Source organism: Apium graveolens, chromosome 5 (assembly GCF_009905375.1).
Source record: "Apium graveolens cultivar Ventura chromosome 5, ASM990537v1, whole genome shotgun sequence".
Classification (NCBI taxonomy): Eukaryota; Viridiplantae; Streptophyta; class Magnoliopsida; order Apiales; family Apiaceae; genus Apium; species Apium graveolens.
Genome location: NC_133651.1, coordinates 314704645 through 314723171, shown reverse-complemented (window position 1 = coordinate 314723171; position 18527 = coordinate 314704645). Strand labels below are relative to the sequence as shown.

At 37.1% G+C, this 18527-nt stretch overlaps 3 protein-coding genes across 3 annotated transcripts; 1 reads left to right on the top strand and 2 right to left on the bottom strand.

Moving 5' to 3' along the window:
- Window positions 1–478: 478 nt before the first annotated feature.
- Window positions 479–9368, top strand: LOC141659462 ((S)-8-oxocitronellyl enol synthase ISY1-like). The gene is made up of 2 exons (XM_074466346.1): window positions 479–517; window positions 8145–9368. The coding sequence occupies exons 1-2, from the start codon at window positions 479–481 to the stop codon at window positions 9249–9251; spliced, it is 1146 nt and encodes a 381-aa protein (XP_074322447.1). The 3' UTR covers window positions 9252–9368.
- A 217-nt stretch (window positions 9369–9585) lies between these two features.
- On the bottom strand, window positions 9586–11607 carry LOC141723303 (polygalacturonase-like). The gene is made up of 4 exons (XM_074525100.1): window positions 11173–11607; window positions 10683–10972; window positions 10220–10448; window positions 9586–10024 (listed from the first exon to the last, which is right to left on the bottom strand). Exons 1-4 carry the CDS (start codon window positions 11605–11607, stop codon window positions 9800–9802), a joined length of 1179 nt encoding a protein of 392 aa, XP_074381201.1. The 3' UTR covers window positions 9586–9799.
- A 2925-nt stretch (window positions 11608–14532) lies between these two features.
- Window positions 14533–18018, bottom strand: LOC141723302 (polygalacturonase-like). The gene is made up of 4 exons (XM_074525099.1): window positions 17482–18018; window positions 16764–17053; window positions 15660–15885; window positions 14533–14916 (listed from the first exon to the last, which is right to left on the bottom strand). Exons 1-4 carry the CDS (start codon window positions 17911–17913, stop codon window positions 14686–14688), a joined length of 1179 nt encoding a protein of 392 aa, XP_074381200.1. The 5' UTR covers window positions 17914–18018; the 3' UTR covers window positions 14533–14685.
- Between the last annotated feature and the right edge of the window lie 509 nt (window positions 18019–18527).

Sequence of the window (18527 nt, the reverse complement as noted above, 5' to 3'; positions counted from 1 at the left end):
TATATTTATAAATTCACATTTACTATAAATATAAATAATACTTTAAACACATATATATTTACATATTTGTGATTAATAATATTATTTATATACTTCGTTGCATAAATAATGAAAGAAGATATAATAAGTACACTATATATATTTGCATATCATTGTTATGAATATTTGGATATCATTGTTATCATGACAATGATAAAATATATTATATAAACATATTTATTTTTTGCTGAACTTAAATATTTTCAACGAAGTAATGTTTTCATAAAAATATTCCATGTAAACTAATACATTTTTACGATGATCTAGTTGCTAACACATGTATACTTCGGAATCTCTAATAATACTCGATCCGATTTAAATTAGAAAAAAGTCCGGCCCGATCTGATCCGGCCCGAAAAAAGCTCGGTTAGGCCCGCCTCGAGGGCCCAAACGGACATTGACATTTCCGGAAAGCCCGGCCCAGCCCGTCAAAGTCAAAATGAGCTGGTGGCAGTTAGCTGCAGTTGGCGCTGCAAGGGTAATCCTCTGATGCAGATACTTTTGTATTATCTCATTTTTCAAAAAAAAATCTTACTTTCGAAAAAAACAGGTAAATCGGAACTATTTTAAGTTAGTGTAAGAGAAATGATAGAGTTCTCAAACCGTTTCAAATCTTGAACTGTGATTATTGTTGGAAATACTGATTATTATAGCAACATAGAGGCAGTTATATATCATATTAAACAAGCCAAGGCCAAGCAAGTTGAAACAAAACGTGAAGGTAAAATACATGCATGTCAGTGACTGTAAAACTAGAGGAAGGAAAGAAGTTGTACCAGTAGCCATAGCTTGAGGCAAAAACATGTACAACAAGAAAATTACAAGAACAGCTGAGTCGTCAGGCCTTATACGAAGACCTGACTGCTCTTGAAGAGATTATTGCCCCCACCTGCTGCACTGGGAATGCTTGCAACACCTCCTCCAGGATAAAACAGCTCAGAGCTTTGAATTACAGCACCTTCGAAGCTCAACCACGACTAGCTCCTCACTCGCCGGAAAACCAACTGCTGACTGACTTGTGTTTGGGAGAGAGAGCAGAGAGGAAGAGGAGAAGAGAATGTAGGGTGTGGTGTGTGAAACTCAGCAGCTTAGTCCTTTATTTATACTAGAGGCTAAGTGTAACTGACCACCCAAATTTAATATATGAATTTAAACTGCACATTTAAAATAAATCGTAACAGCTGATTTATTATAATGTAACAGCTGATATATATTAATCCACACATTAAACCATCCGTTTTATATATATATACTTTAATTTCTGAATATATATCATCAGTTACAAGTCTAGGTTCATTGTATCTGACTTAGCCCAATTATGCAATCCGACCCAGTCCAATTGAGCCCAACAGACACAACCCAGCCCAACTGATAAATAAATTCTAATTAAAATATTATATTAAATCGATACGAAATAAAATTCCCCGCCCAGGTCGCCTCGCGTACGCGAGACGCCGAGACATTCGCCCAAATCGCCCTTCGACCCGACCCGTCCCGTGACGTGACGTGACGAGGCGTGGCGGGGCGGGGCGGCGGCGGCGGCGCGCGCGTGGGCTCGTGAGAACACCACGCACCATAACACACCTTAGTAGTTATGCACTACCCATGTGTGTTATACTATATAAAGCCAACACCCCTTTTATTTCTTTCTATGTGGGACAAACACATTCTCAAAACAAGCTTTTCCAAGCTACTAACTTCAACTTCATTTCTCTTATGGATTTCATTAAGAAAATTCTTAAACCCATACATGAAAGTTTAAGTCCCGATATCTAGAACCAACTTCCAATCATTAGATTATGGAATTAACAACAAGAACATAATAAAATTATGAACTTAATAACTCCATTTTCTAACAATCCCCCACAAATCCATACAGAAATGCGTTTCAGGTTTCTCATCATGACTTGTTTTTCAGAGTCGGTACCCTTCCGGGTTTGAACCCTCCTAAGTTCTCTACTTCAATGACTACCGGATTCAGATGGAATATTGCACCTTGAATCTTAATCCGTTGGGTGTTACCACTTTCCATAGACAACAACAAATCAACGGCTATGGAGCCAATCTACGGCTTTGAGACATTAATGGTCATGTCTCGATCCTGTTCGTCGAATGCTTCAAGGAATAACCCTTTCCTCTAATTGCGACCACACAATTACATTCGCTTAGCTGGGCATCTCCAGAGATATACTGCTAATATCTCGTCTAACGACTTGATCCCATTCAGAGTTGTAACACTCTTACTTTCTTAGCAGTCACAGTACCTTCTAGGTTTACAGGGGATAGACTCAGATACATGAGTATCATCTATGTAGCAAAGGTACTACCAATTCACCCTTACAGCTTGTTATTACCACATTGAATACACTTCGAGGGATCTCCTCTCATGTGTATTGGGTTCCCACTGTTGATGAATTATGATGGGTTGACAGTCCCATCCCCAACCTTGACTTAAGGACTACTGCAGGTTCCAGTCCTTTAGTCAAAGGATCAGCTATATTATTCTGAGTTCCTATGAACTCTATAGCTATAATCCTGTCAGACACTAACCCCCTTATAGACTTAAGTCTAACTTGGATGTGTCTCTTTGTTTTAGCATTATGCTTTTTACTGCTAATCTTGTCAATAGTTGTTCGACTATCACAATGAATAGCAATCGCAGGAAGCGGTCTGCTTACTACAGGTAACGTGGACATAAGCCCGTGTAGCCATTCAGCCTCCGTCCCAGTGGCATCAAGTGCACACAGCTCAGCCTCAAATGTCGACCGAGTCACAATAGTCTGTCTAGTCGACTTCCAGGATACTGCTCCACCCGCAAGGGTAAACACATATCCAGTCACTCCATTGGAACCAGACTTCTTAGCTATCCAACTTGCATCACTGTACCCTTCAAGTACACCAGGAAACCTCCTGTAGTGTAAACTAAGGTACATTGTGCCTTTCAGATATCTAAGTACTCTATCAAGAGCATCCCAATGAGTTCTGTTTGGACAGCTTGTATATCTAGCCAATTTAGACACAGAATATGAAATATCTGGTCTAGTACAGTTAGCAAGATATTGCAAGCTCCCAATAATCTGAGAATACCTTAACTGAGACACAGGCACTCCTGAAGTATTCTTGACAAGGGAAACTTTCGAATCATAAGGTGTACTAGCGATTCTACACTGTGAATAACCATATTTCTCAAGTATAGATTTCTCTATATAATGAGATTGAGTCAAGGTTATTCCTTCAGTGGACTGAATCAATTTGATTCCAAGAATCACACTTGCCTCACCCATATCCTTCATTTCAAAATGCCTTTTCAAGAATTCTTTAGTCTCGTTAATAATCTCAATATTGGTTCCAAACAATAAAATATCATCCACATATAGGCACAAGATAACACACTCATTACCTTTAACTTTAGTGTAGACACACTTATCACTTTCATTAATCTTATAACTGAAAGGCAATATAGTTTCATCAAACTTTTTATGCCAATCTCTGGGAGCTTGTTTCAAGCCATAGATGGACTTGATCAACTTACATACTTTCCTTTCATTGCCTGATGCAACAAATCCATCAGGCTGATCCATATATATCTCTTCCTCAAGTTCACCATGAAGAAAAGCCGTCTTTACATCCATCTGATGGATGATAAGACCATGGACTGAAGCCAATGCTATAAGCATTCGGATTGTTACCATTCTTGCAACCGGAGAGTATGTATCAAAATAATCAATTCCTTCCTTTTGCTTAAAACCCTTAGCTACCAGTCTAGCTTTGTACTTATCTATTGAGCCGTCAGGGTTCAACTTCCTTTTAAAGACCCATTTGCACCCAATAGTAGAACACCCAGGAGGGAGATCAACCAACTCCCATGTTCCATTGGAAACAATAGAGTCAATTTCACTCTTGACAGCGCCCTTCCAGTGCCTTGACTCAGAAGAATCCATAGCTTGCCGGAAAGTTAAAGGTTCGTCCTCGATATTGTAAGTGATGAAATCACCTCCAAAATCCTTGACTATCTTTGCACGCTTACTTCTCCTTGGTTCCTCTAGTTCCTTAGGACTAGAGCTACTACTAGGTTCCGCCCCCACATTTGTTATCTTTTCCACATGATCAGGAATAGAACTTGATGTGTGAGTAGGATCTTCCTCAGAAGTCGTTTCAGGTATTCCAGTCTTCATAGGGTAGACATCCTCAAAGAACGTCGCATCTCGAAATTCAACTATCGTGTTTGCCACTATACCATCTATGTCAGATTTTAACACTAAAAATCTCATAGCTGTAGTGGTTTCAAGATAGCCCAGAAAGATACAGTCAACAGTCTTTGGACCTAGTTTCTTTCTCTTGTGTTCAGGAACAAGCACCTTAGCAAGGCACCCCCACACACGAAGATACTTAAGACTAGTCATCCTGCCTTTCCATAACTCCAAGGGTGTTTTATCCATGTGTTTCAGAGGGACTCTATTCAAAATATGGCAAGCCGTATTTAGAGCCTCTCCCCACATGTATTTAGGCAACCCAGAGTTAATAAGCATACTATTAATCATATCTTTAAATGTTCTGTTCTTTCGCTCAGCAACCCCATTAGACTCAGGTGTGTATGGTGGAGTAACTTCATGAACTATACCATTGTTTGCACAAAATTCATTAAAAGCATTACTCGTATACTCACCACCTCTATCAGATCTCAATCTTTTAAGTAGCTTACTAGTTTGTTTTTCTACTTCAGTTTTATATATAATGAATTTACTAAGTGCTTCATCCTTATGTCTAAGTAAATAAACATAACAGTATCTACTACTATCATCTATAAAAGTAATGAAGTATCTAAACTGGTCCTTGGTCAACACACCACCAAATTCACAAATATCAGTGTGTACTAAATCTAACAAGTCTGAATCCCTAACAACGTTATGAAAAGGTTTCCTTATCTGTTTAGCAGACACACATACTTGACATTTAGAATTCTTTTCTATGGTATGTTTTGGAATCAACTCTAAGTTCATCATATTCTTAAGAGCACCAAAGTTTAAGTGACCTAGTCTAGCGTGCCATAAACTTGAGGATTCAACACAATTCACAGAAGGAAGAATAACATTATTTAATGTACCCAAAACGGGTTCAGCATTAATTACAAATAAACCATTTGACAAGTAACCCTTGCCAAAAAATGTACCAGTGTGAATAAGAACTACTTTATTACATTTGAAGGAAATTTCAAAGCCATTGGAAACTAAACAGCTTCCACTTATTATATTTCTACGCATGTCGGGAACATAATGCACTCTAGTTAGGGATAGAATACGTCCAGAAGGGAACTTCAAGTCTACGTTTCCTATTCCATGTACTTGAGCAGCACTAGCATTCCCCATCGTCACTGTCAAGCTATGACTCTGTTGATAAGACACAAATAGACTAATATCAGCACAAATATGCACATTAGCTCCAGTATCTATCAACCATTCATTTGACAGATAGGTAGAAAATAATACAGGGTTGTAGGAAACATACCGGTCTGCGTTGGTTTCAGAAGCCGTGGCCTCACCAACAACCATGTTCACTACGGGCCCACTTGTAGTTGCAAGCACAGCATTCGCTTGTGCTACCACCTCAGCCTTCTTCGCCTTCTTTGTAGGGCAGTCCTTACTCCAGTGCCCAACCTGCCCACAAGACCAACACGGTTTGTTTGCCTTGGGTTTCTTGGCCTTGTCCTTGTCACTCTTAGGTTTATTAGCGCTAACTTTCTTAGCCACACCCTTCCTTTTCTGTCCTACAGTTGCTACATTTACCTTCGAGCTCCCGGCCTCAGTTGGCATCACATGTCCTTGTTTGGACTTGTGTTGTTCTTGAACCGAGATGTCCAGCATAAGGTTGGTCCAGGTGATCTCTCCTTTCTGTCTTTTCAGGGATAGAGAGAACTCCTCCCAAGACTTCGGAAGCTTTTCAATCACACTCATAACCTTGAACTTTTCAGGGAGGTCCATTCCGGACTCCTTCAAAGCATGCACTATCATCTCGAATTCATGCACTTGCTCAGTCATGGACTTGTTGTCCACCAGCTTGAATTCAAGGAACTTAGCCACAGAATACTTCTCAAGACCCTGAGAGTCAGTATTATGTGTCTGGTCCAGCTTCTCCCATAAGAGTTTTGCAGAGTAGGCATCAGAAGAATACACATCAAACAATGTGTTAGTGAGAGCAGCCAGAATGGCCGCCCTGGCCACACCATCTTTCTCAGCCCACTTCGCAAAACCCTTAACAGTTTCAGCCTTCTCTTGATCCACCACTGGTTTCTCATACTCCACAACAGGCCATAGACCCTTTACAGTCAACCACAATTTCATTCTTTTCTGCCAGCGAGAAAAGCCTACACCACCATTGAACTTCTCTGGCAAGCCAGTTAATTCAACGGCTTGTGGAAAACTGTAAGTGGTCCAATCAATGGCCACAACAGATGCACCAGAACCACTACCACCACCAACAACGGGAACCTCAGTTTCGCTCGACATTATGCTAAATATTATATAACACGTAATCTCTTCAAGAATGTTGGAAATACTGATTATTATAGCAACATAGAGGCAGTTATATATCATATTAAACAAGCCAAGGCCAAGCAAGTTGAAACAAAACGTGAAGGTAAAATACATGCATGTCAGTGACTGTAAAACTAGAGGAAGGAAAGAAGTTGTACCAGTAGCCATAGCTTGAGGCAAAAACATGTACAACAAGAAAATTACAAGAACAGCTGAGTCGTCAGGCCTTATACGAAGACCTGACTGCTCTTGAAGAGATTATTGCCCCCACCTGCTGCACTGGGAATGCTTGCAACACCTCCTCCAGGATAAAACAGCTCAGAGCTTTGAATTACAGCACCTTCGAAGCTCAACCACGACTAGCTCCTCACTCGCCGGAAAACCAACTGCTGACTGACTTGTGTTTGGGAGAGAGAGCAGAGAGGAAGAGGAGAAGAGAATGTAGGGTGTGGTGTGTGAAACTCAGCAGCTTAGTCCTTTATTTATACTAGAGGCTAAGTGTAACTGACCACCCAAATTTAATATATGAATTTAAACTGCACATTTAAAATAAATCGTAACAGCTGATTTATTATAATGTAACAGCTGATATATATTAATCCACACATTAAACCATCCGTTTTATATATATATACTTTAATTTCTGAATATATATCATCAGTTACAAGTCTAGGTTCATTGTATCTGACTTAGCCCAATTATGCAATCCGACCCAGTCCAATTGAGCCCAACAGACACAACCCAGCCCAACTGATAAATAAATTCTAATTAAAATATTATATTAAATCGATACGAAATAAAATTCCCCGCCCAGGTCGCCTCGCGTACGCGAGACGCCGAGACATTCGCCCAAATCGCCCTTCGACCCGTCCCGTGACGTGACGTGACGTGACGAGGCGTGGCGGGGCGGCGGCGGCGGCGCGCGCGGGCTCGTGAGAACACCACGCACCATAACACACCTTAGTAGTTATGCACTACCCATGTGTGTTATACTATATAAAGCCAACACCCCTTTTATTTCTTTCTATGTGGGACAAACACATTCTCAAAACAAGCTTTTCCAAGCTACTAACTTCAACTTCATTTCTCTTATGGATTTCATTAAGAAAATTCTTAAACCCATACATGAAAGTTTAAGTCCCGATATCTAGAACCAACTTCCAATCATTAGATTATGGAATTAACAACAAGAACATAATAAAATTATGAACTTAATAACTCCATTTTCTAACAATTATATTATTCATTCATTTATGTTTATTTTTGAGATCTTTTTCGGGATGTGTAGCATTCTTCTGACCGTAATAAGCAGTATGGCCAAACAGAGACATTCATTTATATTATTGTCTGTTCGAGCTCGAGCTCGAGTTCGTTAACATGTCGAGCCAAACGAGCTCTTAACGAGCCTAACTCGAGCTTGTTCACGAAGCTCTTAACGAGCCTAACTCGAGCTTGTTCACGAACAACTCGATTCGTGAACAGCCCTACATTTATATGTTTATGCATGCTTTTGTTCATATTGTTCCATCTTTTGTTTGTGCATTACTGACTTATTCCTTTGAATGCTTACTTTAGAAACCTCTGAATCAAGAAAATGTGGCCCTGGTTGTGGGCATTACAGGCATTTCAGGCAACAGTCTGGCTGAGATTCTCCCTCGCCCTGACACTCCCGGAGGCCCTTGGAAAGTCTATGGCGTTGCTCGTCGTCTGAGACCGTTATGGGATGCAAACCACCCTGTTGAGTACATTCAGTGTGACATTACCAATGCTGAAGAAACTGAAAGCAAACTATCCCCCCTCAAAGATGTGACTCACCTCTTTTATGCCACTTGGACTAATAGACATGATGCAGATGAAAATTGCGAAATCAATGCTAAAATGTTTAAAAATGTGTTGGATTGTGTGTTTTCAAATGCACCAAGACTGCAACATGTTTGTTTACAAACTGGGATAAAGCATTATTTTGGTAGTTTTGAAGCTTTTGGGACAGCAGCACATGATCCTCCGTATACCGAAGATCTTCCAAGGCTAGATGCTCCAATTTTTTACTATAATCAAGAGGATATCTTGTCTGAATATGTAGCCAAAAAAGATGGCCTGACTTGGTCAGTCCATAGGCCTGGAGTTATATTTGGTTTTTCGCCTTACAGTATGACAAATATTATATGTACTATCTGTGTTTATGCTGCAATATGCAAACATGAGGGTGCAGTTCTGAGGTTTCCAGGGACTAAGGAATCTTGGAGTAGCTATTCAGTAGCCTCGGATGCTGACTTGATTGCTGAGCAAGAGATATGGGCTGCAGTGGATCCAAACGCAAAAAATGAAGCGTTTAATTGCAGTAATGGAGATGTGTTCAAGTGGAAGCATTTCTGGAAGGTGCTGGCAGAGCGATTTGAGGTGGAATGCGGAGAATTTGAAGACGGAGATAGGTTGACACTACTGGAGTTGATGAAGGATAAAGGGAGTGTGTGGGATGAGATTGTAAAACAACACAAACTGGTGCCTACTAAGCTTGAAGATATTGGAAGTTGGTCACATATTGATTACCTTCTTGGCATTGAGAATCCTTTAGATACTATGAACAAGAGCAAGGAGCATGGATTCTTTGGTTATAGGAATACCAAATCCTCATTCATTTCTATTATTGAGAAGTTGAAAGTTTCCAAATTTGTTCCTTAGTTTGGAAATGGTTTTGGTTGTTTCATGTTGAATGTGTTTACATTTGTGTTGTCTTGACAATGTCTAGTACATTGAATAAACTACAAAATAATGAAATAAAACTTTACCTTTGCATAACGTATTTCATCTGCCAACTGCCTGACTATCAAACTTTTCTAAATGTTTCGGTTCTTATATAATTTTTTCAAAAATGTTTAAAAAGAGTTTGACGGACGACAACTATGACCATGATTATCAAAATCAAGATTTTTTTGATAATACAAATTTACAGTTACATGCTAGTCACATCAAATGGAAGCAATTTTACAGAGTCTTCACCAGTTTGATATCTCATCTTCAGCAAAAGCATAAAGGAAACTTACTAGCCTGTACTTAACTAATGACCAGAGTGCGATTAGATAGCTCAACTGGTAAGAGCTTATCTCTCTGGTCCTCTCGCTTATCCCCAAATTTATTGGAACACATACTAATTTGTAAGACATCTGAGCCTAATTATTTAAATAAGTGACTATGAACATACCCTTGCTTTATACATCTACACTCCACAACTATTTCTTCAAGCAACTGTTTGGCATAGAAATTCCACTAGTTGTTCCTCCGCTATTTTTACACGTTGATCGGGCATCTGTATTCATATAACTGAGTTTTACGTCTTGCAACTTGATCCCCGTGCAGGGACGAGTAGGACTGCAATCAAAAGCCACTGCAACTTTGCTAGCCGATGTGCCTTGAACATTTTTATACGTCACTCCAGTTATCTTTACCCCTGAAGTCTGTCGTAATGACAAAGAATTTATTGTTACAAAGCCATAGAAAAACTTAAAGTTCTGATCCTGGATCCTTTCAGTTTCATCCAGCAAACAGCTAGTTGTAAAATAGGGGTCAAGTGATTCAGGTGTACTGGATGAAATCTGAGAAATAATGAATTAGTCACAGAAGTTTATTAGAACCGTAATTAAGATTGGTACCTGACGAGGACAACCCTGATTGTTGGGGCAGTAGTTCTGGTCGATAATGATAGGATTCTCAACATTTCTCATTTGAATATTTTGATATAAAACGTTTCTAACGAAGGAATTTGTCGGCCTAGCCCATGATTTGATTCGTAGGCCATTGTCTGAGCCTGTGAATGCCGAGTTTATCAGTGTGATATTCTGCACGCCAGCTTCATTCGCCATTTTTCCCAAACTTCCAATGCTGTAGAAGTAATATAGCAGGCCATAATTAACCAAAGTTATGTAAACGAGTACATAACCAATGTTGCAACATATCATATCGTGAAAAGTTTCCCTGTCAGTAGGGTTTTTAACGTGGGGGCTCATCATTTACACGTACAGTATAATATGTTGCAACAATCACCTATTCTGGACCATCTCCCAGTAACTATGTACGCGGACCAACATACTTATAAACAAAATTATAAAAATTTACCTGACACCATGTCCAGGGCCGCACTTAATCCGTTCCATCCACAAATTTCTAGTACCAGGACCAATTGATACACAATCATCCCCAGTTTTCATGGTACTTCCAGTAATAGTAACTCCAGTTGAAGTTTGGACATGAATGCCATCAGTGTTTGGACTTTGATCCGGCGCATTAAGCCTCACATTCTGAACCATCACATTGTTGCATCCATTGATCACGAGGTGAGCCAACTGACTGTTTATCGATGTCAAGCCACTGATCTTGATGTCATTCGCCCAGTTGAATGTTATCGACTGCAATTCATTTAGTTTTAGTTAAATTTAGTAAAATTTAGTTTTAATTGGACTTGTTGATGTGAATACAGGGGGCCATTCCAATTAAAACCTAACACATGTCATTCTGTACAATTTTTCTGTACACTTCTGTACACCAAGCATTTTCCTAAGTTTGTCGTAAATGTAAATCTAAGCACACTAAGAAAACGGAAACATACCCGAGCTCCTGGAGGACAATTCTTCCCGGATTTCCTGCAATTCCAGAAGCCAGCTCCTCTAGCATCAAGAGTACCACCAATGACAGTAACTCTGTTAACTTTAATGAACAAAATCCAGTTCCCCGTGTCGCCTAATGCGCGATAATCAGCAGGAGCAACAATCGTACCATCGATCTGAACATTAATTCTACTCTTGCACGGTCCTCTAAACACCACCGCTTTAATAACAAAACGGCCTTGAGGAACATACATTGTCACGGCCTGGGCCGAGCTGCAAACTGCAACCCAGGCCTTGACGAATGCCTGTGTAGAGTCGGTCTTGCCATCCGGCTTGGCCCCGTACTTCATCACATTGATCGTATTCGCTGCATTTGAGATCGAAAACAAGGCTATCAATGAGAAAAACACAATCCAAGAGAGAATCAGCATTGTCATTCTTGAACTAGTGCTGGTAGTGAAGATGAATGAAGCTGACTGATGATTTATATAACGGTTTTCTTCTGCAGTTGCTCCGAATTAAATAATGAACGATTTAACAATGGCAATAAGAAGTCATCTTCAATTCTCACGTTATCGGCTACTAGGATTTCACGTTATGATAAGTACGGGGATTGCATGTGAAAAACCCTAAAGTTCGCAAATATCATACAGTAATGCAGAGGTTCTTGTAAGAAAGAATAAGAATAATAAAATGTTGGATCCATAATAGGCTATTATTCTCTTCTTACAACTGTACTTCATGCTTCTTATCTATTTTGTCTCTACCAAGATTTGCTTTAACGCATTCTTAAAATTTTATCATCTTGGTATCGATTCATACATTGGCAAATGTTGATGATTATCTAAGTAGTCTTCTCTTCACGGATTAGGGGTGTCAAAAGCTAAACGGTTCGTGAGTACTCAAACATATTTGTAAAATATCGAATTCGGCTCGACTATTATTGAGCTCAGCTCGAGCTCAAATATATACTCCCTCCGTCCCTTGTTATTGTTTTTAAAAGAGTTTCTGACACGCGTTTTAAGATGAATAGAAAGTATAGTTTTATAACTTTTTTTAATTTTTTTTTTGTGAATAAAAGTTTAAACATTCTACTTTTATCAAAAAAAGAAAATTTTAAAAAAATTATAGAATTAGATTTTATATTCATCTTAGAATACTGTCAGACACTCTTTTAGAAACAATAACAATTGGCTAGAGTGAGTAGTTTATTAAGCCAATCTCGAACTTGGCGCCTGGCCGAGCTTACATGTTCTTATAATTATTTTTTATGTTATTTACATATCATTATATAAATATCCAGTATTTATATATTTATATTACATATCTAATTGATTCAAGTTTCCGCCGAACTTGAGCTTATCAAATTTTTATCGGAATTTAGAGTTTGAAGATTATAGCTATGAGATTGACAATATTCAGCTTCATTGGCTCGGCTTGTATACGACCCTATTTTGGATTTATTTAGCAATTAAGAAGCATGTTATAGCATACTAAACAGTTCTATTATTGAAATCGGCCGATTTTTTAAAAATCGTCGATAAATTGTTCAAAAATTGATCAAAAATATTTGTACGATTTGACCGATTTCCGATAAATCATCCGATAAGTCGCCAATCGATATCTCAACCGAATAATTCCGATTTCTGAAATATGTAACACTGGTACACAGAAATAAAACAAATGTAAGTTAATTTTCCGGAGTGTCTATGAAGTAAAAAAAGCTTTGACAAATTGAAAAAGTAAACTTTTACCGTTAAACATAATGTACCTCAGTTAATCTTTTGGAATGAAAGCAACAATAAGTGCATGCACTTGGGCTAGTGTTGAGAACACATATTTGACTTATCACTTTTTTCTAATATAAATATAACAAAATGTAGGATATAAAAAATATTTCATGAGTTGTATTAAAATCTTAGGTTGAGTTGACAAACGGCACGTGACATGAGAGGTTCCGGCGGATGAGCATAAACCGGCGGAGCAACCGCCTAATCATTAACATCTTCTCCTTGTACTTTATTTACTCCCTCTAAAATGTCATTTTTGAATTATAGAATTTGCTTTTTTAATAATTTTTACATTATGTAAATTTTAGTTTTAAATTCATATCAAGTAAGATGGAGAAATTATCAAAAATTACACATTTTTTATGTTTTTTATTTTACGATCTTCTGAAAATATTTATAAAAATATGGTATAATCAAAATCAAGCAGATACATTTAGGTTTTTTAGTTGCATTCAAGATTATTTTTAATTGTTTTCGAGGTTGTATTTAGTTGCAGAAAAATCGTATTTTCGTAAATATATATATATATATATATCATATTTTTGCAATTAAAATTTTAAAAAAAAATGCATTTTTGCAAATTTTTATAAAATTCTAGTTTTATTGCAAAATCTCTTTGGATTTGGGTATTTTTTAAACAGACCCAAAGTAAAATATATGGAAAAAACTATTAAATACAAAAATAATTTGTAATGTTAGTTACTTTTTACATTATACAGTATTCATACAATTCATACTCCTTCTGTCCCTATGGGTTATTTATTATATTGGAGACGGGGGCTCGACACGTAGTATTTTAAAGCTCCCGTAAAGTGCAACTTTCTAAATAATTTTAAATGTTTTTTCCTTATAAAAATATAATATTTATTTTTTTATACAGAAAAATAAAATTTAAAAATAAATTATGAAACTATATTTTACAGAAGACTTAAAATACCTGTCGAATTTAAAGAAATTATGTATCCCTTTTCCATAAAAAAGGAGATGTTGCGGATCCGAGGCCATCTTAGTGGGCCGGTTCTAATTGTGACTATGTCCGAAAGTAATATCACAAATCAAACAAGAAACAATTACAACATTCACGAATATATCTGTTAAAAATATTACTACAATTATTTCTATCAAGATTTGTGGCTTTTTGGCTGCATAAAAAAAATGAAGAAAAATTTACTATTTTACTTGTAAAAAACTAAAAGTGGAGAATAACATTTTTATAATCCGGTTCTGGTTTTTAAAACAGTTTTTATAAAGTGTCCGTTTGGAAAATCTTAAAATAAGTAATTTATAACTTAAATCGAATAAGTGACTGATAAGTGATAAGTTAATAAATGCTTATAAGTTATACAAGTGTTTGGATAATTTAACTTATAAGTCAGAATTTTTTTATTTAAATGAACTAAAATTAATAATTTTTAAATATAATTATCTTAATTTATATAATTTAAGTTTGATTAACATTTTAAAAAATATATTTTAAAACTAAAATTGATAAAAAAATAAAAAATAAGTTGAGAAAAAGTAGGTCGTTACTAACATTTAACTTATCAGCTTATAAGTTGTAAATTCAACTTTGGGTCAACAAACACTCGTTGGCTTGTAAGATTTGCCAAAAAGACCCAAAGAGAAGTTTTTAAAACAGTTTTTAACAAACACATTTATGTTTCATGTCCACAAATAATTAAGTAGAATATGAAATTCCAACAAGGGGAAATGCGGAGTAATTAATTAGTATTGTGTTCGAAGGCAGCTCCTGGGAATGACTAGGCCTCTAGTTGAGCCACCTGCATTGAAACAAACTGCTCTTGTAGCTTTATTTGGAGTTGAAAGTTTGATGTTGTGCAGCTTTATTCCTGTGCAAGGGTTAGTTCGACTGCAATCCAAGGTTATTGCTTCTGGTGTTGATGAACTTCCTCTAATGTTCCTGTATGTCACTTTGCTTATCTTCACCCCTGAACTCTACACAAATTAATCAGCACACTCTTAGAACAATGGTAAATTATAATGTGATGTGACAACAGGGCGGATTCAGAAATTTTTGTCTAACAGCGCACAGACAAATTTTGAGAAAATAGCTTTATAATTTCGAATTTTGAAGAAGGAACGTAAAATATGATTTTACGAGGGACACGTGTCCTCCGATACCCCTTACTAGATCCTACCTGTGTAGGCAATGAACACGTGGTAGTCATGTCTTAGGCGGAGCCAAGAAGCGCACAACACTTACAATAATAACCTATACCAATGATGCAGGTCGGACGATGATCGGCAATAACATTTATAACCGACCAGAAGGTAAATTACTACCAGTTTTAACCGTCCATTCGTATCGATCGGTTTCTAGTCGGTTCAACATCATTTATGACCGAATACTACCATTTCTCACCAAATTCAATAGTCAGGAGCGTGCGATTTTCTTGTAGTGTGTGTTTAGACGTGTATTAAAATATGATTTAACTTGAATCAGCAATAAAATTAAGAAAATGTTAAATCCAGAGCAATTTTTAATTTCCAGAGCAAAAGGCATGTGTAAAGACTAAAATGCCCTCCTTAGATATACATCAATAACCCTAGTAAAAATTAATTTGAGGGTAATTCAGTCTTTTCAGAGCTCTTTTGCTCCGGAAATTAAAATTTTGCTCTCGATTTAACATTTCCCTAAAATTACAATTGAAATACTCTAATATTTGAGTTATAAATACCTGGTGAGGGCATTGATAATTGGGGCAATAGGTTTGATCAATAATAATAGGCTTAACCACATTCAACATAACAAGATTTCTGAAATGAATATTGGTTGCGTATCCACTGCTTGGCCTTGCCCATGACTTAATCCGTACGCCATTATCAGTTTTTGTGAACACCGACGTTGTCACCGTCACGTTCTGCACCCCTTCTTCCCGGATACCATTCCCTAAACTTCCTATGCTGCATGTTACAATATACAATGTATTCATCAATAGATATTGTACATTAGATGTATCAATGGAGTTTAAATACTAGTTACGTGAAAACATATGAGAATAGATATGTAAATATATGTCAGATTAAAAAATTATATAAAAGTACGGGTAATATATATTAATGAATCTGGTATTGTTGTGTTGGGATAAAAATATTTGTAATTTATACCCAACTCATTTATGTCGGGTTGATAAAGAAACAACCCATCTATAATTCGGTTTATGTTGGGTCGGGTTTTTCGGGTTGAAAAAGGATTGGGTTGGGTCGGTTTGCTCAGCCCTAATTAAGAGTAGTGTTACGGTGCCCCGCAATTTTTCCAAAAACTTTAAACTCACAAATTTTGATTTCTCGGTGCATACTTTAAACTTCTGACGAAATTGTAATTTTGTGACGAAAATTGAACTTCCGACGAAATTTTATTTTCTGACAAAAAATGAACTTACTACTCGAGCAAAACGACAAAATATTTTCGTCGTAAATACCTCAATTACGACGCTTTCAGTTCAAAAAAACCGTTGTAAATAATCTGATTTGTTGTAGTGTACGTTATTATTAAAAAAGTTACCAAGTATGTATACCAGACACATTAGCATTTTAGAAAAAAATTGAGAATTTTTCTGGGACTCTTCATTTTTCTATTGTAAATTATAGGCGATTCATTAACCTCTTTTGGACCACTTAAGTTTTAGATTAGCTAGTTACTTGACATCGTAACGGGTTTTTTAAAGTTCTCAGACTTGATTCTAGTGTGATTCTTTTGAACTTCAAAATTCACTAAATAAGTTATATAAGCATTTATAATATCAATCAAGGGTCAAGCAACAAAGGTCTGATAAAATTACCTGATGCCATGTCCAGGGCCGCAACCGATGCGTTCGACCCACATGTTTCGGGTGCCTGGACCTATAGAAACGCAGTCATCTCCGGTTCTTATAATGCTTCTTCTGATGGTAATATCTGAAGAGTACTGCACGTGAATGCCATCTGTGTTTGGGCTTCCACTGGGGGCTCTTATGTTAGTGTACTCTATCACCATGTTCCTGCTTCTTCCAATGGCCATATGAATTGTTTGGCTGTTGATTGATGTTAATCCCCTTACATATATGTCTTTACACCACAAGAACGAAATCGACTGCATTTCAAATCATTTCAAATATGTGTTCAGATAGTTCAGTAATGTTGTAGCTTACAATGCTTGTGCACTACAATACTAATTAAGGATAATGGTCCAGGACAAACGATCTTTATAAATGACCATACCGTTGCAGTAAAAGACAGTGACGCTGTATACCCCTGCAGTATTAACTAAGGATAATGGTCCAGGATAAACGAACGAGTTTTAAAAGTGACAATAACGTCGCAGTAAATGACCGTGACATTGATAACCATGCGCGACAAAAGACTGTGGTACAAGTAAATATAGGCCTTATGTATTCATGCCAGAAACCCTACTTCACATATATCGTGATAAATTAATACTGTAACAATATGTTGTAACAAATATTTGTCGTAGACTGGGCATATCTAAAAGGAAAATGTGGAAGAAAGGAGTTATCATACCCTTGCACCAACAGGGCAATTACCACCTTTTCTTCTGCACCCCCAAAATCCCTTACCTCTGCCATCTATTTTTCCGCCAAGAATCGACACTCTGCTGACCTCATGGAACAATATCCAGAAACCAGAGTTTCCCATGGACCAGTAATCACTGGGAGCTACAAGAGTTCCCTGAATATGAAATGTTACCCTATTCTTGCATGAGCCACTAAATGTCACCGGCCTTAACAAGAACGTTCCACGCGGAACGTACACTGTGGATGGCCGCGCTGACCTGCATGCGGCCATCCAAGCGCGAAGGAAAAAAAGTGAAGAGTCAGATCGCCCATTCGGTTTTGCACCAAAGTGAACCACATTATACGAGTCACATGTCAATGCGCATAGTACTGCAATGCATAGAATGGAGAGAAAACAAGTGTTTACTATCTTGATCATAATCGAAGTAACTTCAAGTGTGAATTGTTGCAGCAAGAGATTCTTAAACTTGTAATCGAGAAACTGAAGAATCTTGAGATCTGTTGTGGAACAATGAAGTGTGTATTGACTCTTGAGTGAGCCTGCAGATGCTAACTTGTACTGTGTTATGATAATATAAGGCATTTTGGAGGAGTTCTAGATTTGCATTAAATGTAGAAACAATTTCTAGTTTCTACCGACATTTGAAGACTAGCTAGTCAAACTGGAATCCGAAAATATTCTTTATAGTCTAATTAAGAGTTAGAGACGCGGTCACCATTTATGTGTTGGAATAATCTTAAATTTAGTTATTAATTATTTGTTTATTTAATTATTAGATATTTAGCAATAGATTAATTATTAGAGAAAAATATTATTTTAGAATTGTTTAGTAGTGGGCTAGTGGAGTTATGGAGTAAATTATGGACATGTAATTTACCCATTAATTAGTAGTGGTTAGTTTTAGTAGTAGTGAGTTTTAATATGTTTGTAAAGCCTATATAATGGCTAGTTTACCTTGAGTTTTAAAGGAGGAAAAGAAAGTAAGTAGAAATATAGCAGTACAAGTTCTCTGCAAAATGTAGGTGTTTTTT